Source organism: Cucurbita pepo, chromosome 3 (genome assembly GCF_057944985.1).
Source record: "Cucurbita pepo subsp. pepo isolate OVF chromosome 3, ASM5794498v1, whole genome shotgun sequence".
In the NCBI taxonomy this organism is placed as follows: domain Eukaryota; kingdom Viridiplantae; phylum Streptophyta; class Magnoliopsida; order Cucurbitales; family Cucurbitaceae; genus Cucurbita; species Cucurbita pepo.
Genome location: NC_141800.1, coordinates 2,145,914 through 2,168,941, shown reverse-complemented (window position 1 = coordinate 2,168,941; position 23,028 = coordinate 2,145,914). Strand labels below are relative to the sequence as shown.

The 23,028-nt window shown below is 34.3% G+C and overlaps 4 protein-coding genes across 4 annotated transcripts; 2 read left to right on the top strand and 2 right to left on the bottom strand.

Annotated features, from left to right (window-relative positions):
* Positions 1 to 2,275: 2,275 nt before the first annotated feature.
* LOC111791690 (pentatricopeptide repeat-containing protein At1g59720, chloroplastic/mitochondrial) lies at positions 2,276 to 4,392 on the bottom strand. Its single transcript, XM_023673142.2, has 2 exons — positions 3,372 to 4,392; positions 2,276 to 3,148 (listed from the first exon to the last, which is right to left on the bottom strand). Exons 1-2 carry the CDS (start codon positions 4,236 to 4,238, stop codon positions 2,321 to 2,323), a joined length of 1,695 nt encoding a protein of 564 aa, XP_023528910.2. The 5' UTR covers positions 4,239 to 4,392; the 3' UTR covers positions 2,276 to 2,320.
* Positions 4,393 to 5,257: 865 nt separating this feature from the next.
* LOC111790007 (alpha/beta-Hydrolases superfamily protein) lies at positions 5,258 to 8,202 on the top strand. Its single transcript, XM_023670763.2, has 4 exons — positions 5,258 to 5,866; positions 6,723 to 7,060; positions 7,335 to 7,528; positions 7,779 to 8,202. Exons 1-4 carry the CDS (start codon positions 5,389 to 5,391, stop codon positions 8,110 to 8,112), a joined length of 1,344 nt encoding a protein of 447 aa, XP_023526531.2. The 5' UTR covers positions 5,258 to 5,388; the 3' UTR covers positions 8,113 to 8,202.
* A 6,990-nt stretch (positions 8,203 to 15,192) lies between these two features.
* LOC111791166 (transcription factor MYB3R-3) lies at positions 15,193 to 16,307 on the top strand. Its single transcript, XM_023672406.2, has 3 exons — positions 15,193 to 15,547; positions 15,631 to 15,918; positions 15,987 to 16,307. The coding sequence occupies exons 1-3, from the start codon at positions 15,271 to 15,273 to the stop codon at positions 16,199 to 16,201; spliced, it is 780 nt and encodes a 259-aa protein (XP_023528174.1). The 5' UTR covers positions 15,193 to 15,270; the 3' UTR covers positions 16,202 to 16,307.
* A 3,838-nt stretch (positions 16,308 to 20,145) lies between these two features.
* On the bottom strand, positions 20,146 to 22,664 carry LOC111791782 (WUSCHEL-related homeobox 11). Its single transcript, XM_023673256.2, has 3 exons — positions 22,070 to 22,664; positions 21,564 to 21,742; positions 20,146 to 20,393 (listed from the first exon to the last, which is right to left on the bottom strand). The coding sequence occupies exons 1-3, from the start codon at positions 22,617 to 22,619 to the stop codon at positions 20,376 to 20,378; spliced, it is 747 nt and encodes a 248-aa protein (XP_023529024.1). The 5' UTR covers positions 22,620 to 22,664; the 3' UTR covers positions 20,146 to 20,375.
* Positions 22,665 to 23,028: the final 364 nt, after the last annotated feature.

The window sequence follows — 23,028 nt, the reverse complement described above, 5'->3', positions numbered from 1 at the left end:
TCGTGGGATATTTATATTTATATGAAAAGTTGAACAAAAACGTGAAAAGTACAGCAAAAGCAGGAAAAATTCAACGCAATTGGAGGTTTTGGAGCCATCAAATTGGACCTTTTTGGTCGTTGAAACCAAAAAGATGGAAGAAACATGGAAACCCAAATGGTCGCGGTCCCCTTATTTTGCTATATTTACACATCAGTCCTTCCTTTTCAGTCTACTTCACATTTGGCCCAAATCTTTCCCCTTATTACTTGTATGCATAATTGAATTTTGGTTTAATTCTTATTCACCAAACTTTCCAATTTGATTCTTATATTATTTTTTTTCATTTTAAAATATTTTATTTACGACAAACTTTAAAAATATATATATAATTATAATTCGAATTTTTATTTTACTTATAACAAATTATTTTTTCATTTTTTTAAAATTAAGCTTAGGAACACTAATTTCACATCATGTTTTATTTATTTTATTATTCACTTTTTGCAATATTTTTAAAATTTAAGTAAAAAAGATATTGTTTTTTTGCTTATTTAAAAAAGATTAATATTTACATGATTGGAAATTGATATATATATATATATATATTTTATAAATTAGGATTAAAAAAAGGAAAGGAATTAAGTAATTTTACATTAGAAAGCCCAATAACTTTACTACTTTTACAATTTTGACTCGTTCTGTGGGCCACAAAGAGAAATAAGAATAAAAGAGGTCCTCCAATGCAAAAAACGTACAAAACGAAAGAGAAGCGAAACCCAGACGCCGAGTCCATAAGAATCAACGGACTATATAAACCCGCTCTCGCTCCTTCGAAGTTCATATCCCCCAAATCAGAATTTCCTCAATTTTCATCTTCTTCCTTCCCTTGCTCTCTCGTCACAGAATCAACAGTTGAGAGCGAGGGAGAGAGAGAGAGAGAGAGAGACTGATCAATGGCGAAATTTGTGGAATTGTTGGATGTAGGAGTGAGAATGGCGGCGAGATTTCACGCTCACTGTCCCCAAACTGCTCGGCTTTACTATCATCCTCCCTCCGATCACGACGGCGACAACCACCACAACTATCTGCACCAGTTTTTTCAGGCCAGCGATGGCTTCCAGCACGGCGGACACTCGACGGACCTGGTGACGGGCTGTGGAGTGGAGACGGTGGCTATGGCTAGGGGTTTTGATGCTGAGATCGTGTTTCATACGACAGATTTTTGACGATTTGATTTTATTAGGGTTTTGTTAGGGTTATTCTTTGTCTATTTGATTTGTGCATGCCATTACACATGCCAATTGAGAGGTGAAATTGATATGAATCTACGATTGTTATGCAATAAGTTCATAGTTCATTCTGGAAATTCCAAGTTGCAATACTAGAATTTGGTTAAAAAAGAATTTGTGGAGTGGTTGACGAAGAAGAAACGCGTTTTCTCTGGTGTTTTTGTCGTTTCGGAGTAGTTCAAAGTTCCGAGTCGTCGAAGATGGATGGTTTCGAGACTTAAGTGCATGTTGTTGCGGGGAATCTCTTGAATCATGTGCCTCAGTTAACGCCTTCCCAGCTAGTTATTCCTCCCATTTATTATAAGAAACAAATTTAGTATATAAGAACAAAATTCCAACTACATGCATTCCAACTTGACTTTGGCCCTCCGAAATTGAACAAAAGGCTTTCTAACTTTACTTACTTAGCTAGTGAAACTTTGAGTTTCTAGACCCAACTCTTATGATTCAAGTTGGGTTAGTTGGGGTTGTCGGGTTCAACGTACACTCCTAACTGTTGTTTTCACTTAATCTCTTAACATTCTATGGACACGATAGAAATTCAAATACTAGGCTAGTTAAAACATAACTTTTGTGCGACCACTTCATTCATGCATCTCGTATTCTTCAAACTTTGAATCATATCTGAGGTTACCATCTCACTAAGTTTGACGTACCATTTTTTTAATCTCTGTGACTGACTTAGCAAACACTTATAAATCGGTGCTATAAATGTATGACTTCTCGTCAAACAAGTACATACATTAGGTCAACATGTTATGTGAACTAACCACGCTCAAATAACCAAGCAAGTAACTTTATTGATTGTGAGTAGCAAGTAGATCCAACTTGTCCTAATTATAAAAGATAAGAGATCCATCGGCCAAACTATTGGCAAATGCTTAAAAGTTCCTATATTTTTTCATAACTACAACCGTGTGTTTAAAAGTTTCAATATGTTGAGATTTTGACATCTCGAGATTCCAATCTTATCTTTCATGGAGAGAAAGAGAGTGTTACGATAATGGAAGGAAAAAGATCATGTATGAGAAAAGATACAAGCATACTATTCACCAGTAGTCCTTACAAGAACAAGTACCCTCGACGAACTTATGGAATCGAACTCGATCTCGTACAATGATTTCCCTTTCATAAATCTTACTAATTATCTTAATCACTTCATGGCAATCTCCACATACCCTCAGATTCTTCACTACCCTAATCACAACAGGTGCTCTAGTTTTTAGTAGCCCATATGCAATAGCAAATCTCTCACTATGCTCACCTAAAGCCCCTTCTTTCTCTTCATACATGACTTTATGAAGTACATCTGAAACACTAGGTCTATACCCAGAATCCCACACTCGCTTAGCCATCTCTTCCATAAACTCCCTCAATATTTTCACCTCTGGATGGGACTGATCACCCATCACAAACTCATGTACAACACCATCGACTTCGATCGAGCTACAACCGGGTATCGGCTTTACGCCGTTCTCCTTCATCTCCTTTCTTAGTTCACTCATCTTCTCCCATTGTGAAACAGAAGAATATAAATTTGAGATCACAATATAGTTCTCTGCATTCAAGGGTTCTAGTTGAAGAAGATACCTGGCGACGATCTCGCCTAGATTCGGCAGCTTTTTCTTCTTACAACCCTTTAGCAAACTCCGCCAAGTTGCAGGATTCGAAGGGATATTTGTTGTCGTAACAATTCTATAAGCTTCTTCAACAAGACCTGATCGGCATAGCAAATCAACTATGCAACCATAATGCTCAACTGATGGCTCAATGCCACATTCAAGCATGAGTGACCAAAACCTTAGACCTTCAGAGACTATTCCACCGTGAGCACATGCTGATAAAATGCCAATGAAAGTTACACGGTCCGGCATCACCTGAAAATCACCACAGAAATAACAAGTTTTTATCTTGCATATGTCTATCAAACAAAAACTAGAACTGACACAGAAGAATGAACTTGTAAAGGAAGAAACGTGCCATTAGAGATCAAACAATAATGTTAATCTTATCAGAAGTAGAATTGGAAGTTCATGAATGTAATTGAAGCTTTTCAAAGTTCATTAACAATTAAGAAATTTGTACATCTTCGTACATTACCTCAGCTTCCAACATTTGTTGAAACGCGCCAATGGCATCCTCCGAAAGTCCATGATAAGCAAACCCCATAATCATGGAGCTCCAAGCTCTTGTATCTCTCACAGGCATATGAACAAAGACCTGCTTCGCCCTCTCAATGCATCCGCATTTAGCATACATATCTACAAGTGCAGTGCCAAGCTCGAGATCGGTCAAAACAGAACGTTTCTCAATATAAGCATGCACCCAGCTGCCGATATCCAAGGCCCCTGCCAGGGCACAAGCCGAAACCACACTCACTAGAGTCACCGCATCCGGCTCAACCCCGGCCTTCTGCATCTCCCTAAACAACCCCATAGCATCATCCAGTGCTCCAACTCTCACATGCCCACTAATCATCGCAGTCCATGCCACCAAGTTTCTCTCAGGCATTTCGTCGAACACCTTCTTGGCAAGACCAATCTCTTCACATTTCCCATAAAAGTTAACCAACGAAGTTTGAACAAACGAACTACTACCAAACCCATCTTTCAAAACACGGGAATGAACCTGTAAACCCTCTTCAAACGCTGTAACAATAGCACAAGCCTTGAGAACAAAAGCCATAGTGAAGGAGTTCGGAACAGGGTACCCTGTTTCAGTAAGCTTCTGGAACAAAGCTATCGGTTCCTTGGAAGGGTTTTGAATCTTAGAACATCCCTTGATCAGAGAATTCCAAGAGAAAATACTGGGGCGAGCAATTTGAGCGAAAACTAAGCGGGCATAATCGATGTTGCCGAGCGGAGAAAGAGCACAGAAGGCAGTGATTTTGGAAAGCGCAAAGGAAAATGTGGAAACAGGAAGTGGGCGTGTGAGAATGTGGGCGTGAAGCTGCCGGAGCACTCTCATGTTGGGACATTTTCTGATGAGGAACGCAAATCGTTCTTCTTCTTCCAGTTCTTGACTGTTCTTGAAGCTCCCAGCTCTGGTGATCCAAGGATGATCGGAGGGAAAACGAGAGGCGCTGCCAAGCTTTCTTACCTCTTAATTTTTGAGGTTATACTAACTTTAATTTTATATTTAATATATGTTTGAAATATAATTGCCCAAATTTTATTTTAATAATAAATAAATAAATTGACACTAAATTTGTAATTTTGTATTTTATAATTATACTACAAAATATGTTTTTAAGTACAAAATGGAAAATTTTAAAAATTTCGAAAATACATCGATCGATCAATCAATAAATAAATATATATATATATATATATATATGAATTACCGAGGTTGATAAAGGCTAAATAATACAACTCATAAAGTCTTCGACTTCACACTTTTATAAACATGAACGTGAGATGTATTAGATTCTTTTTAAAGTTTGGATACCATTTATGGTCTCGAGGTTCAGTGACTATTGGGTCGGATGGGCCCGTGTGCTTGGTAGGAGTCTCGAAAAAACTACGACATTCAGGGTTTGAGCTAAGAAGGAAGCTGACCATCCCAAGAAGCAATAGGTCAGACGACTAGCTAACTGGGTCGAAAAGTCCACTCAAATTTCGACTGTGTTGACCAATTGTGAAGTCACTGGGTTCAAGCCGAGAAAGAAGCTGACCACCTCAAATGAGAAAATAGGCCAGACGACTAGTCAACTAGGTCGAAAAACCCACTCAAATTTCGACCATGTTGACCAACTACGAGGTCATTGAGTTCGAGCCGAGAAGGGAGCTGACCACCACAAGGAGGAACAGGTTGGACAACTAGCCAATTAGGTCGAAAAACCTACTCAAATTTCGACCGAGCTAACCATGGTTAGCTCAGCTTGGACATGAAGCAAATTTTGTAGGGTGGCTTATTAAGACACCTAACTAAAATCACAAATCTAACCTAACATGAGTTTGAAAGTTAGAGAAAGTAACGAAAATTAGGACATTCTTCTTCGTTCTTTGTGGCTCAAAGCTGCGATGACAATGCCCTACTTTATCACGTCTACACTTCATGGTGCTCCTCTCTCCACATCTCAATTACTTCGTCCTAATTCACAATCCCGCAGTTATATATGTGTTTCTTCACGGCCGTTGGATTCAGCGATGAGCGAGTTGACTTTTTGTTCATGGATTCTTCAATTTCGTCACGAAAATGGTTGATCAGATTCCGAACAAGCCTCCTCGATTTTGTTAATTTCACCGTCTTCCTCTTTCTCGACTTTCTCGACGCCATTCTCTGCGTAATCTACAGGTATATCGATCAATTTCTGGAAGGGAAGACCACCGCGTGTTACTGTGGAAGCAGGGGAGAAGAGAGGGGTAATGCGGACGGCGACGGCGAAAATGAACTCTCCGAGACGCTTTGTGGTAGGAGAAATGTTTTCCGGAGGATTGCTTTGGTTGGATTCTCTGGAAGTTGTAAGGACTCTGAGAAGATGAATAATGGTTCAGCGTGGAATAGATGGTCCGACTGTGGGTGTTCGTCCTGTGTTGATGGGATGGAGAATCGGAACCAGAAGCTTTATGTTGCTGTACGAGAGCCTCCACGGGGTAAATTTCCACACAACTAGTTTGTTTATTCTTGTTCATTTCCATAATTTTGGAAGTTCTACTGGTTTTGACAGGGAAACTATATCTGATTAGTAGTTAATCTAATGAAGGTTGAATTATGAATTAGGTTATTAGGCAAAGTTGAATTTGGTTTGGTTGTTCCAAAAGCTTCAAATAGTCCTATGGCTATCGTCAAACCTCAAAAATCGTCCTTGCTATATTGAATACTGATATCAATTTGGCCTGCTGATAGGACAATTGAATAAAGGAGATCCTAAAAATATGCAAATATGGCTATGAAAAGCTTTAAAAAAATTTATAGTTACTGTTAAGAATCGCGGATCTGGGTGTGATATTGTCCACTTTTAGCATAAGCTCTCATGGCTTTACTTTTGGTTTCCTCAAAAGGTCTCATACCAATGGAGATGTATTCCTTACTTATAAACCCGTGATCATCCTCTAAATTAGCCAATGTGGGATTCCCTTCCAACAATCCTCAACCGTTACAACCTATATCATTAAGCTAAACCTTGCTTTTTAATGATTTGACCATAAAAACTTAAAAATTAAATGTGCATAGTTTAAGAAATTATATGTTGTGTGATCTCCTTTGACATTTTTCTAGAAAGCATGTTGGTGAGGTAAAAGTATGCTGAAAGAACCCGTGTTGGTCTATGAAAATAGTCTTTGCTCTTACAAGTGACGTGCTCATGTGGAGCGTTTTTAGAAAATCTGTTAGATTCAGTTAAATCATAAGGAATAAATTGAAACTTTAAAAATTACAGGTGCTTCTGCTGTTTAAACTTCTCTGTAGTTTTCTGGGTTTCTAAAGTATTTTTTTCCCCTGGTTGTCTAGGTCGAAGTGGGAAGCCCAAAGAGAATGTTATATTCTTGCACGGATTTGTTTCTTCTTCATCGCTTTGGACCGAATCAGTATTTCCTAATCTATCTGAGACTCAAAAACTTAATTACAGACTATTTGCTGTTGACCTCTTGGGATTTGGAAGAAGTCCAAAGCCAAGGGATTGTTTTTACACTATGAAGGATCATTTGGAAAAGATTGAAGAGTCTGTGATTCATCAATTTCGCTTGAATGCCTTCCATTTGGTTGCACATTCCATGGGCTGTCTAATTGCTCTAGCCTTAGCTGCCAAGTACTCAAACTCTGTCAAGTCAATTACCCTCGTTGCTCCTGTAAGTGAAGACAAACGCTCTTATCTTTGGATGAATCTATTATTGTTTCAAAACCCAATTAGTCTGTCCAGTTACAATCCCCTCCTACCTGAAAATATTTGAAAAAAAGTAGAATCTTAACTAAATGAAGGTCTAAATTTAGTCTCTTCTTCATGTTTAGGGTATTAATTGCACGCTAAAAAGAACTCAAATAAGTTGCAAATGTTGTAATCCAATAGTTTGATTTAAATTCTGATTCTTTTCTTGTTTTCACTTACTTCTTTGTTGTTTTTAGCCTTACTTTCCTTCAAAGGATGGGGGAGCTATGACAGTGCTTGAAAACCTGGGTGCCAAGAGGGTATGGCCACCATTGTTGTTCGGATCTTCTGTAATGTCCTGGTACGAGCACGTGGGTCGGTGTGCTTGTTTTGTTATTTGCCGAAACCACAGAATATGGGAGTGGATTCTAAGACGAATCAATCCTAGAAGGTAATTAATCACATCTTTTTCTCACAAAAACATAAACTACTAGACTAACTACAAGTCTAGTGTGAGATCCAACGAACGAAGCATTCTTCCATAAGGGTGTGGAAATCTCTCCCTAGCCGACATATTTTAAAAGGGAAGCCCAAATAAAACAACATCCGTTAGTAGTGAGCTTAAGCTCTTACATCTAGCTTTACACGTTCATGTCTAATTGACGTTTGATATTCTGTGTGATTGGCTTTCTTGTTCTCAGGAATATCGATTTCAGGGTGATTGATTTAACGAAGCACACTCACCATTCAGCTTGGCATAGCATGCATAATGTGATCTGTGGGGGAGCAAAACTGACGGATGGGTACCTGGATGAACTGAGCAGAGCTGGGGTCAAGATTTACATCTACCATGGCGACCAGGACGTGGTAGCTCCGGTCGAATGCAGCTACAACCTGAAGAAGAAGGCTGTGGATGCAACTGTAAACATGGTGCAAAACGTTGATCATCAGACCATAATTCTGGGTAGGGAAAGGGAGCTCACACAAGACCTCGAGTATATATGGGCAAACACCGTTGATATTGAGAGATCTTAAAATAGTCCCCATTGGGCTTTACATAATTTGGGCCCTCCAAGTAAGAAGCCCATCACTTTATTTATACATATATTTCTTTTATTTTTATAATTCTCTAATTAACTCTTAAAAATATTTTTTAATTATCTTTAAAATTTTAAAGTGGCAAATTTTAGTTAAAATATTTTAAAATAAAAATGTTTTACTTTGTGGGTGAAAAAGAAAAAGGCGAGGACTATTGAATATTTAAAACCAAAAAAAATTAGATCATTTTAACACGTGCCAAATTCGAATTTTATATTATATTTTTACTTTTTAAGTTTTGAATTTTGTTTTTATTTGTTCCCTAAATTTCGAAATATAACTTTTTTTATTTTATTTAATAGTTTAATTTTCCTTTACTTTGTAGTTTTTTAGATTTGATTCTTTTATCTATTTGCGTGAGTGTTCACTTTCAATTAATTAGGTTAATATAATTAGTATTGACAAAAAAAAAATAATGAAAATTAATTTAATGGTAAAATTCAAGGGTAAAATTGTAAATTTAAAGTTTATAGTCCGACAAAAGATGTAGCATCTTAAAAATTGAACTCGAAACTGAAAAGAGTGAAAATGTCAATACTTAGCGGTGTGTTTAAGCTCTAACTTGTATGGACGAGCTGTCGTGGAGATTCTCCAAATCCTATTGATTTCACTTTATGGGTCGGAGTTCTTTGACAATATTCTAAAATCCAATAATTCAATTTTTTTCTTGGTAGAATTTGACCCGTTTCTTTCCATTTTTCTACACACCAATTAATTTAAAAAATAAATAACAATACTCAGGATTTGCAACCTATTCCATCGAAGTAAAAACTCAAATCGATGGATGGCGTTAAATTTAATTATATCAATATTTTAATACTCTTGAAAAATTATAAAAAATCGAACGAGTAAAAGGCAATATAATAATGGAAAAAGGACTAAAGTGCAATGTTAGGTTGGGGAAAATATTTTATTTCCTTAATTTATTTTTAATAATTGATTATTTCCTTTTCACCCCCTTTATATTTTGATTATTGTAAATGGAGTTTAACCAAACCCTAAATGCTCCCCTAACAAATAAATTCTTTTTTCAACTTTTAATTTTTTAATATTTTATTTACCTTTTTTTTATTTAACATTTTGTTTTTGTCCACTTTTTCATTCACCTAATTTAGAATAATAATGTCTTTCTCTTAATCTATCTAAAAAAAAATATAACATAAATATCCCTCGACTCGTAAGACTAGCCATGCATCACATGACATAGTCGACTCGAGCGAAAGTACAACACACCCAACCTCAAACAAAACTGAAATAACAACATAATGTCGAAGATCTCGCCCAGAAAAGATACCCAACAAAAAATATGTCATGTCCATACGAGTTCTTTGAACCTCTAACCACTTAATCTATAGTACATATTGAGTTATACTTAAATTAAAATTAAATGATAATTGACCCGAAAATATAATATAATAAAGGGTATAGAGGGTGTGTTGTTTCCAAAAGGAATATATTGAGAATGTTGGATAATGTAAATATAGTTAATTAGGAAATTAATTAATTAATTAATAATAAAAGGAGGAGGAGTAACGTGCAATTTGGAGATCTCGTATTACTAGTGGGGGCTGTTTGGCTTCTGGGAAAATACAAAATTTTCTCGGCAAAATTCCCCAAAACCTAATTATTATTTTAATATTATTATGATTCATTGAATTTGTTAATATTTTTCCAAATTAATTAAATATTTAGACCTAATTTATTGGGAAGAGAAATCTGACATTATCTTGGTGGTTATCTTAATCCTAGAATTATTATAGTGTATTATCTAGTTAATTAAAATATTAATGTGACAATATGAATATAAATTATATAATATAGTTTAATAAAATTAGATTCTTTGTGGCTGTTTGCAGGATTTGAAAAACCCTATTGTGTCGGTTGATATTATTTATTTATTTTTATTTAATTTGGTATAAAATTCAGAGCCATGTGATGTGATTACGTCCTTATAATTATTATTCACCACGTCAACACAAATTGTTACCCACTTCCCTTTCTCGGAATCTCGGTATCTGATGACTATCTCCACAGATTAAAAACGAGTCATTTTCACATATTTTTTTAAGGTGGTTCGATTATGGGAACCCTGAACTTAAGTAAACGGAATTTATTTGGAGCAATCGTATGTTCGATGACTTCTTGAAAAAATTTCGGGAAAATATGTGAGTGAGCTGTTCTACGTCACCATATCACACATGAATGTTGAGGTCATTAAGTGTCTAATTTGAATTATGAGTTCTGGGAATGGAGCGTTATGAATATATTTAATTATATTAAATACATATGTCATGACCGACATGTAAAAATCATATATGAGTATAATATGTGACACCTATATCCTAATGTTAATGGTTTATTATTATTATTATTATTATTATAAAGTTTGGTAACGGCGGATGCCAATAATCAATGAATAAATCATTCTTAACATCGATGTTGACATCCACCATAACAAAATCCCTTTTCCTTTATAAAAATTAATAAGTAAATTATTACGATTAATATATATATATATATATATATATATAGTTTATGTATTTTAAAAATTTGTAATTATAATTTTCATAAAATGTATAATCTAATTTTTTTATTTTAAAATTTTTGATGATTTGAGTTTGGTAGCATTTTGGTGTTCGAGTTTTTTAAAAATTATTATTAAAATAAAAAAAATATTTTAATAGCTTTTTAACTTTTTTTTCTCTCTCCTCTTTTATGACGGCCATCGCCACCTTCTATTGTTCGTCGCTACGTCTATCGTTCTCAACTGTTGCCACCAACTAGCACTATCATCAGTTGTCGTTGGTGCTTCCATTGTTCCTATCTCCATTTGAGATTATAATTACAGTCGCTCACTTTGACCCGTTACTAATCGTCATTAGCCCCACAATTTTAAAATGTATATATTAGAGAGTCTTACAATCCACCTCTATTGAGGCCCAGCGTCTCTACTCGCGTACTGTCTGATGTCTGACTCTAATACCATTTGTAGTAGATATTGTTTGCTTTGACCTGTTACGTATGACCATCAAGCCCACAATATTAAAACATGTTTATTAGGGAGAGATTTTCACACTTTTATAAAAAAAAAAAAAGTTTCATTTCCCTCTCCAACGGACGTGGAATCTTACAATAATGCTTTAAACAGTTGCATTAGGCTTAGATTTGCACCATATGTTGCTCGGAATACAGACAAATGTGAGACCATTAAAAGTATATTAAACCAAAATAAAATAAATATTTTTATTTATTATTATTATTTATTGGATTGATTGTAATATTCAAAGGAAATTCAAACATTCCTTTTAGAAAAAGAGAAGAAGATGAGTCAAACTTTCATAAAGGTATGGTGCAATCGGCGGTGCGTGTCTCTAAGATAAATAAATAAATAAAATAAAATAAAATAAAATAAATAAAAAGGCTTATATTTTCAACAAAGGCTGCTTTTTGTATTAATTTGCCTTTTAACCCACCAACATTTCTAACTAATCCCCATTTTTCAATTATTATCACATTCCTCCCCCTCCTTTTTTCCCTATTTATTTTTTATACCCCAAAACTTTAACAAATTATTTACAAAATTTTCTCTCTTTTAACTTTTTATTTCCTCCCACACTTTATATGTGTTTTTTTTTTCCCTAATAAATATAATAATTTCTAGCTTTTTTTTTTTTTTTCTTTTTCTAATAAATATAATAATTATTAGTGGGGTGTCGTACTTTTTAATGCATAGCATTTGGCAACATTAATAATTAATAACAATCTTATGCTAATTTTTGTTAAACCCAAAATAAATAATAAAAATAAGACTCTTAAAGTGGGCCCCACCTTTTAAAATTTGAAATTGAATTATCATACTGCCCACGTCAACTCATTTACAGAATGATTATTAGTGTAAGGTCTTTTGGTGAAGCCCGAAGCAAAACCATGAAAGCATATACTCAAAATGGACAATATGATACTATTGTGGAGAGTCGTGTTCGTTTAACATGATATCAGAGTCACGTCGTAAACTCAGTGCATAACAGAAAATAAATAAAAATAAATAAATGGAAAATAATAATAATAATAATAATAATAATGGAAGAGATAAGGAGAGAGGAGTGAAGGAGTAGTTTACTTTTTGGTCCTAGGGTGACGTCAGATGGGCCCCACAATGTCAACAGATAGGGCCCCACATTTCAAATCCGCCAGGATTCCCTATGGCTTTATCACTGAAAATCGTTACCAGGGACGGTGCGCACGTGTGAGAGACACACGGGGGTTATAAAATTAATTAATTAATTAATTATAAAAAAAAATACGAATCCCACTGTCCTAAAAACACGAAAAGTAAGAGGAAGAGAATCAGTGATCTGATATTATGATGCCATATCGATATGTATGTACTTTACCTTTCTTTTTTTACTTTTTACTTTTTACTTTTTTTTTTTTTTTATCTTAGTAAAACTAAATTTACCATCAATTTTTTTTTTCCTTTAAATTTATCTTTTAAAACAAATAAATTTACTCGGGTACACAAATTAGTTTGAAAAATATTTTGAATTAGTTAGATTGGTAACTCGAACCACTCGAATATAGTTCATAACCTAACTTAGTTTAAAAGTCACAACTCATCGCTAACATCAATTACAATCGTTGTCTTTTTTAATATAGAGTTGGGTTGTAACCTTATTTTCGAGTTGGCTGAATTGACTTAATGGTACCTATTTTTGTTCGTGTGTTGCTTATTATGGCAATTCTCTGCTTTTAACACACACACACTCTTACCTTCTGCTATTCGGATTTGGGTAATCAACACGATATCTCACTCTCTACCTTCTACTTTTGCTTTCTTTCTTTCTCTCTTCCAAATAAGTGTACTTTTCATATCGATATTTAAATATTATAGATGTCTTCAGAATGAGAGTGTAGAACAAAAAATTTTCATTAGATAAATGGGGTCGGGGACAGAATTATAGTACCTCTCTCATCCCAGTCATTCAATATATTAATTTATTATATTTTTTCTTTTACAAATTTTTAATAAAGATTGCATTGAAAAAACGAAAAATTCTAAAATAATTATTTCATGGGTAAGAATAATAAACGGGAAAAATTATCCGTAGGAAATTTGATCCCAATAAAAAAAAAATCGCGAGAATAATAAATAAAATAAGTGGTGGGGACGAGGACAGAGAAGTCCCACCCCACCCCACCCGTGGTCATCTCGAATAGATATAACTTAGAGGTATTTCAACCCGCTATTTATTTAAAATATATTTTTAGAGAAATATTATACCTAAAACAAAAGAAAACATGTTTTGTTTTAGGGAATAAAAAATAAAAAAGAAAAAGGAGAAACAATCATTTTTCAGTCAAAAAGACACACACAAAATTAAGGAAAAAAATGTATTTTTTTTTCTCTATCACATTTATTAATTTAATTTAAACCTTTTAATAAAATTCATTTTTTTTAAGGAAAGGATGATATATAAATAAAAATAAAAAATTATTATTTTAAAATCAACCCTAGTCCAAATGACCTAAACACCCACTTTATTAAAGTTTTTGACGAATATTTTAACGTATATGAAAACGACCCAAATGAAATAATAAATGAAAGTCTCGATCATAATTCACAGTGTATTTTTTAATTAAAAGACTCGATTGAAATAACACCACTCATATAATAAAGTAGAAAAAGTTTAAAAAATATTATAAATATTAAAAATAAAACTATAATTATTATTTATTTACGTGGAAATTGTAATATATATATATATATATATATATATATATATATTATTATTATTATTATTATTAAAATAGGGAGCTATCATGTGAATGCATTGGACATTGCACATTTTTCATCTCTACCATGGAAACATCAATGTTCCCTTCCCCAAAACACATCAATACCAATAAATAAATAAATAAATATATTAATTAGAATATTCACGACATTCTTTTAAATGTACCTTAACGACGTATTTTTATGAAAATATAGTGGGTATAAGTAGCGTCTTTTTGTTGACTTTTCTTCATTTGACTCGATAACTTGTCGTCCTAACTACCCGACCCAAAACGTTAAATTTTTCTGGTGTGAATTGAGTTTCATATTTGGAGAACTGAAAATTCAATTCCATTTACGAGTTGGGACTTTTTTTTACCTAAAATTTTAAATTAGTAAAAGAAATTGCCAAGCGGGAGACCGTTAAATTTAGTTTAATATTTGAATTATATTATAAAATTTTTATTACGAGAATTACAGAAACATAAATGTGTATAAGAGGACTGTCTCAATATTAAATTTTTAAAGTCACATGTTTTTTTTCCCTTTATTTTTTTTTATTTATTTTTTAAATATTCAAAAGTTTAAACTTTATTTTTTTCTAAAAAAAAAAATCAAAAATTAAAATAATATAATAACCGTACCTCACGTGAATTTACTTTTTTTTTTTTTTTTTTTTACCAAGGACACCACTTTTTTAAAAAAAACCCATTAACTTTTTTCTTTCAATATTTGATAATTCTATTTTTTTTAATATCTCAAATACCCATTATTTAAAATTTAAATACACACAAACATCAAAGTTTCGAAATAAAACGACCTAAACCCTATTATTTGAGGGTACCTTCGTAATTGAAGAAAATTGACACGACAGTTTAGTTTCACAAATTTAATAAGCGGGTTTTACAATATTTCTAAAAAAAACTCGTTTTAAACGAGCAATAATTGAATGCACTCTAACTTGCACCCAATTTTTGTGCGCGGATGGGATGAAAGTCCCACATCTGCTAACTTAGGGAATGATCATGGGTTTATAATCAATGAATACTCGACCTTTTGGGGAGCCCAAAGTAAACTCATAAGAGCTTATGTTCATATCATTGTAGAGAGTCGTGTTAGGCTGGTTTGTTCCTTTTTTGCTTAAAAGTGAAGAGGTGGGATTTTGGTAATACACTGTGGAAATTTGAAGTAACGCTTTACAAAGAGACAAACGGTCTGTTTCCTTTTTCCCTCCCCAAACCCCCAAAAAAAAGCTTCCCCCACACGAACGCTTCTTCTTTATAACCTTCCCTTTCTCTCCTTCCCCTCATTTCATTCCCCCAATGAACCTTCCTCCCTTCAATCATGCATTTCCCGGTAATGGGTTGCTTCAAAATCCTGCCTTGATGCCGCCGCCGCCGCCGCCTCCTCTGCCTCCGCCTCTGCCTTCCAGTGATGGAACTGCCATTGTTACTAAAAACAATGCACCCCACCGTCACACCAAGCTTTGTGCTAGAGGCCATTGGAGGCCGGCGGAGGATGCTAAGCTTAAAGAACTCGTCGCCCGTTATGGCCCTCAAAACTGGAATCTCATTGCTGAGAATCTCCGTGGCAGATCAGGTACCGTTTTTAGTTCACGAAAAGCTTTGTTTTCACTAAATGTAATCTGGGTTTGAATCGGTTTTTTGTTTGGTGGGTTTAAGGTAAAAGTTGCAGATTGAGATGGTTTAATCAATTGGATCCAAGGATAAACAGAGCAGCGTTCAACGAAGAAGAAGAAGAACGGCTCGTAACAGCTCATAGATTGTATGGAAACAAATGGGCTATGATTGCTCGTTTGTTTCCTGGTAGAACTGATAACGCCGTCAAGAATCATTGGCATGTAATCATGGCTAGAAAACAGAGGAGATCCTTACGAAAGATCTTTCAGAAAAACAATGTTTCCGGCGAATCCACCATTTCCAGCACCGCCTCTACCTCCGCCGCCTCCAGTAAGTTAAACCCTTTTGAAATCTCTGTTTAGATTAGTGGTTTTTGAGTCTAAATGGGTTGATTGTAGGGTGGTGCGGCGGCATGGGGAAGGTTTGGGGGAAAACAGAGGAGGCGATGACGGCGGAGCAGTCAGGGAACTCTGAGTCGAACTCGGATGTTTCGGCGGCGGAGTCAGTGATTTCAACGAATCTGTGCTTATCATCTGGGTGGGGAAACGGTCGGCGGCGGCAGGATCATATGAAAATGGAGTTCATTGATTTCCTTGGAGTTGGAGCTTCTTGAAATAAAAACCATTGCTTTATCAAACATTCATACAAACTGTTCCTCTGTTTCCTTTATGAAAAGCAGAGTATAAATGTAAACAAAAAAAAAAAAAAAAAAAAAACAAGCTCTTTCTCTCTCTAGAATGTACAGTGAGAAATTGAGGAGAGAGAGAAGATAAGAACTCTGTTTTTTGTTGGGGGCGGTCGGAAAAACTAGGTGGAACGACAGGACTTGTCGGAGAAGCTGTTGGTGGGGGAGTCTCTGTATTTCCATAGCTCACTGGCAAATGCCAAGAAGATAATTAAGGAAAATTTTTATTTTTTTTTTCTTCTTCTTTTTAATTAAGAAATATTGGTTTTTTTTTTTTTTTTTTTTTTTTTTTTTTTTTTTTTTAATTATAAAAAAAAATGTTCTTTAAATTTTGTGAAGCTTTGTTCTTGATGGGTTGATTGGAATTCACACCTAGAGATTAAGAATGTTGGGCCTACATGAGCTAAAGATTCCTTTCGGTTGAATATTTAGGGTTTTTGCTCGTGTTCGATGGGAGAATGGTTATGACTTTGCTTTTCGTTGTTCTACTGTTTGAAATATGTCGGTTGTTTGAAGTTTTGGGGTTGAGTTGGGTAGGACCATACCCAATTGATTGGATCTGATTGTATCTTTGAGTTTCGGGGTAATACCATGATTGTCGTAAAAGGAAGTGGGTTGTGAACCTATTGTCCAGAGGAGTTAGGTTGCTTCGGGTCATTATTTGCACGCTTACTCAAAAAAACATACACCCTTAATGTGAGATCTCGTATCATCAGTTGGAGAGGAGAACGAAATATTCCTTCTAGAGGTGTAAAAACCTCTCCCTAATAGATGCGTTTTAGAACTGTGAGGCTGGTGGAGATACGTAATTAGCTAAGGTTGACAATAATTACTAATGGTGGGTTTGGGCTGTTACAAATTATATCCGAGCCAGACACCGAGCAGTGTGCTGTGAGGACGCTGACCCTCAAGAGAAGGGGAGGTTGGATTATGAGATCCTATATCGGTTGGGGAGGAGAACGAAACATTTCTTATAAGGGTGTGAAAACCTCTCCCTAACATATGTGTTTTAAAACCGTGAGTCTGACGGCGATGCATAACGGGCTAAAGTGGACAATATCTGATAGCAGTGAGTTAGGACTGTTATACTTAACTTTGGAATTCCTATAATTGAGACGTTGTTTTAATTAATTCACGTACATCTCTTTTATTCGTATATTATTAATTAAATGGCCACTATTTGATAATTATGAGATTAAATACATTGATCGATTAGTTAATATATCAAATCCCACCATTATTATGATTTGAATATAACTATTTAGAAATCATTTTAGATTGACTTCCAAAATTATCCTTCTTATTATTTTATTATTTTATTTTGTTCTTACTCCAATCACATCACTCTCTTAACCACATTATATATATATATATATATATATTTAAATTCCATTTAAAATTTTCTTTATGTTAAGAAACATATTGAAGGATATGGGCCAGGCCAATGTTGGGCTCTTGGGTAGTTCAAAGCCCAATTAATTTATCTAGAGCCCAATTAAGCCCAAGATCACTATTAAGCCCAATTAAGCCCAAGATCACTATTAAGCCCAATTTTGTCAATTTATACAAAAAATTGTGAAATAAATAAATAAATTAGACAATAATTTAAAAAAGAGAAAGGCTTGGAAAAATAATTAAAATAAATAAATAAATATTAGAATTTGGGTGTCACACCCGATGACCCGAACATTACCTACTTGTTCTGAAACGTTTCTAACAGTGAAGATCCGATACCAACTCGAGTTATTTCAATATACTCTAACCCCTATGATATGTACCGAAAAAATAAAAAAATATTTTATCGGTATAAATAGTAATTAATTAGAAGTAAAAATAAAAAATTTGAAGGTAAAGAGGTAAAAAGTAAAAAAACATCCGTCAGATTGAGAATGGTTATATTGGTCGGTAGAGAAAGCCAAGTTGCTGATTTCTGTGCATCGTTTTTTGAAGCTTCCCTAATCCACGTACTCACCATGCACTTTTTCATCAACTTCCAACATTTTATTTTTTATTTTTTATTTTTAATTCTTTTTCTCTCTCTAATTTAAATATTTTCTATTTATAATATTTTTTTACTATTTTGTTTTGTTTTTATTCGTGTGAAAATATTTGTAAATGTTTTTTAAGTTATGGTTGGAAATGCAAATGTTGTCTTGTACTTGAAAAAAGTATTGGAGCAATATTTTCATTGGTATAAGATTTTTTTTCTTTAAATCGAGTAATGTTTGAGCGTTTTCTGAGCTGTACTCTTTTTTTCCCGCTCATTCCAACCATACCCACAAAACAAAAAAATCGATGGCTTATGTTTGCGATACTAATGCATCGTAAAATCGAAAAGAAATCACGTTGAGTTGACTAAATGGTACGAAAACATAAATACTTTGAAAAAATGTGTCATAGGCGAAGCCACTGCTAGTAGATATTGTCCGCTTTAGCTCGTTACGTATCACCGTCAGTCTCATAATTTTATAATTACCCGTTTCTTCAATACTCACAAACATGTAGATAGTTGCTTATTTAACTCGAGATTTCACGTTCGAGCTACAAACTCATAAGATTAGTATTTTTTTTTTTTTTGTAATATTTAGAAATTAGAAGGGCTAAAGAAAAAAAAAACATTTTGAAAAATAAAAAGGTTGTCTTGTACGAGATTTGGTAGCCGACAATAAGTTGAAAATTTTAATGTAAAGAAACAACTAAACAAATCTTTAGGGCTAAATCTCTGCCTTTGTCTCATACGAAAAATGTTGGCTGTTTTTTTCCATTAGCTCACATATATTTTATTTACTCAATGAATTATTGGTCATATCATATTTTCCCTCTAATCAAACTATTATTTTTCCGCTTCTAGCGACTTCTTCCCCTCTCCATCCCCGGGGCTCGGGACAAAGAATATTCCGTTTAAATTTCCTTTTCGATTCCCGTTTCCAGCTCTTCTCTCTTTTCGATCCCGTTTAGTATAGACCTTCAGAGGTTAAACGAACCTCCCTATTTTAGGTCTTATATTAATAATTATGAAGGTGACGTGGAATGATTAATTACCTCGAATATTTACCTACCAGATTCCATTTGACGAACGTCAAAAGCTTTAATTTGACGCGGTATTAAAATAATTAAAAGCTTTTACATGACCGAAAATAAGAAAGTAGGCACACAAATTTGTAACCCTTTTTTGAATATTGGTTGAAGAATATATTATTTTTGTCTAATGTGTCATCAATTGTATTGTACTAATTAATATTTACATGTCAAGTTGTTGCATATTTTTAATAATAATTAAAACTACTGAAAATAAAATTTATAATAATTAAATGAAAAAACAAAAATTATTATAATTAAACTTATTTTTTTTTATATAGAAAAATCAAATATTTAAAATTATTATATTAATCTTATTGTAGAGTCACATTAATGATAATTATTCTTCTTAATTAAATTCTATTATTTCATGTTTATTTTTAAGATTTAAACTTTATCAAAGAATTTTTTTTTGAAAATAGGGTTTTCCTTTTGAATTTTGTTTAAAATTAAAAAAAAAATAGTTACAAAACTCGTGAATAAATAATATTTATTGTACGAATCGACTAAAGTGTAAACCTTACCTAAAAAATAAACCGACATTATGGGACGAAACCTCGTCTTTTCAAATATAATATTCTAGCTTCGAACCAACTTTTAATATCAACACGAACCTCAACAGAATTTAGGTTTCTGATAATTTTTCGAATGTAAACCCTAATTACTCGTTCCATTCATACAAGGCAAGAAATGGGTCCATTTCTTTCATGTTGTTTTAGGGTTAATTTAAATGGTTTCCCATGACATAAAAAAACCAAAAAATAAGAGAAATTAAAGAGAAAAAGAGAGATATTTATGTATATAAATATGGAAATGGGTATTGTTTGAAGGTTTATGATAAAGTTTTGTGTTTTTTTTTTTAAACAGAGCCAAAGTAAAACCAAACCCCAAATTAAACATAAACATTAAAAAGAGGAAAAAAAAGGCAAATGATTTGAAAGACAGAGATTTGTTATGAATTGTCTTGTTGGTCGGCGCTGTTGTTTGTTGCTGCTTGCTGCTGGTAGCTGCTTTCTTTCCTAACTCATGTCGGTCTTGAAACCTGTGACACCAAAATTCCACACTATAAGCTCAATCATCATCATTATTAGCTCTCTCTTTAGCCTTTGTTTTTGTGTTGTTCTTTGTTCATTCATTGAATGTGAGTTGCAATTTAAAGAATGCCTAAGATTATAGTTTCCTATCCACTCAGACAAACTTCATGGAATCCTGGAAAGTTCCTTTCTTTTTTGTCTTGTATTTCACCCGTTCGTGAATTTTGAATCACGAGCGAGCTAAATGTGATGAACAATGTACCCTTTACTTTTCTGAAGCTAAGAGTTTGAGTTCATGTCTTGTGTTTTACCTGTTCGTGAATTTGAGTCACGAGTAGGATAAACGTGATGAAGAAAGTATCTATTGAAGCTAAAAGCTCGATTTTGAGCTGAAAAAAAATGATGGGTTTGTTACGTTATTTGGAGTCGGTGAGATCTCGACACTGTACCTTTGTTAGTCGTGTTCTAGATTTGAATCTTGTGGAATTGAAATGAAATAAAAGGGGTAATGGGTCATATGGTTTCTTTTTGATTCTTTCCTTTCTAATGAAAAAGATTCCTAGTCAATTCATTCATGGTCCTAGTATGTACTTTTAGTCCTGAAATTGAGGACATCATTTGTATAAATTAACACCCAATTATGGTGTGTTTTGATGTTTCGTGTTCGTGTTCTTATCTTTTAGCTCAAAGAGTGGACTCGAAGAGTTCGAACATCTGATCTTTTGATCGTTAATATATACCTTAACGAATTGAACTGTATTCAGATAGCTCAAGCTTCGTAAACCCACTTCCCGACTCTCTCTTAATAAGATCATATTCCTCCAAATCTAAGTGTATCCGTCTAGGTTATCTTCTAATTCAGCACTACACAAACTATTCCAAAAACCCTATTTCTTAATTGATTCAGTCAATTCATCCCAGAAAACAAAATAAGAATCTAACAACAAAACTAAGATCTCTTTATTTCAACAAAGCAATTGAAAAGCTTCGATAATAATTTATGTTCGTTATTATCTAAGAAACACCTGAATTCTCAGTCAGATTCCAGAAATAACGATTCGGTATTGAAAATCAACCCTAACAGGAACATAATCAACAAAGGAAAGCAACATTATAAAATTTAATCTTCTCGAACGAAATAATTATCGAACGAAACGATGAAATTGGGGAGTAATTACCAGAAAATAGCTTTCACCATGCTGCAAAGAGTGCAGAGAGATTCCAAATTCATTGGTAAGAACTGGTAGTCCTGATGAATGAACCAACACTGTCTCTTGCCCAAACATTGCCTTCATGTCCACTGGCCCTTTTGGCACTTCTGTCGGAACTCCATTTATGAATATTATAATATTATACCCTTCAAAAAAAAAAAAAAAAACATCAAAAACCCTATTAAACAAAAAAAAACACATTTTTGAACTGTTCCGATCAAAAACCGAGTCACCGAAGGTTGAGGATGGAGTCTCAGATTGGCTAATTCAGGGACGATCATGGGTTTATAAGTAAGTCGGTAGGAGGTCTTTTGGGGAAGCTTAAAACAAGGTTACGAGAGTTTATGCTGAAAGTGGACAATAAGATACGGTTGTGGAGATCCGTGATTTCTAACACGAAGAACAAGCTCAAGCTCAAGAACGAGCTGTCACATCATCAAAAAGTTTTCACCTTTAATCCATTAGAACCATACCTGATTGAAACTCCAAGTTTAAGGTTTCCGGCGGACAAAAAGACGGCGCCACACCCATCTGCTGATCAATTTCCGACAAACCCATATGACCCACCATGGAAAAACACCCACTTTCACTACTACCACCGCCGCCACCGCCACCAGAAGCAGAGGACGACGACGACGACGACCCACCTCCGAAGTAAGAGGAGGAACCAGCAAAATTCATAACACCACTATTGTAGCGACCGCCGTTACCGCCACCACCACCACCACCGCCGCCGCCGCCGCCGCCGGTAGCTTGGTGAGTGGCGGCAGCCTGAAGCTGACGCTGGCGGCGGCGAGACCGGGAGCGGCGATTCTGAAACCAGTAGAAAACATTGGCGTCGCCAACAGAGCCAAATTTCTCAAGCAGCTTTCTAATTCTGACCGTCTCATCTTTTGGTGGATTCACCATTCCACTATTGAAAATAGATTCAAGAATCAGAATCTGCTCCGGCTTCGGCGTCCACCGTGACCTCACCGGCTCCGCCCTCTCGGAGCTATTCGGATCATCGCCGTGATTTTCCATTACAAAGCCAAAAATGTGGTTTTTTTTTTTGCTACTCCGATCAGAAATATATATATATATATATAGATAAGAAGAGATTGGTAAGATTAATTATTGCCCTTGGTGTTTTGGAAAACTATAATTTATACACTTAATAATTCCCAACAATATTCTTGATTTTAACAAATTAATATTGGATTCCTTGGATGATAGAATTGTCTTTTCACACTCCAAAATTACGAAAATACCCTTTAGCTATATAGCTAGTCTCGAATGAAAATACTGTCGTAATTTTCGTCTAATATTTCGTCTCCTACGACGATTTTGAAATGTTTTTGGAGGGTCGATGGTAACATTTGCAAATAAAATTTATTTACGAATTCGAGCATAGTTTATGTGAGATTCCACGTCTGTTGGGGAGGAGAACGAA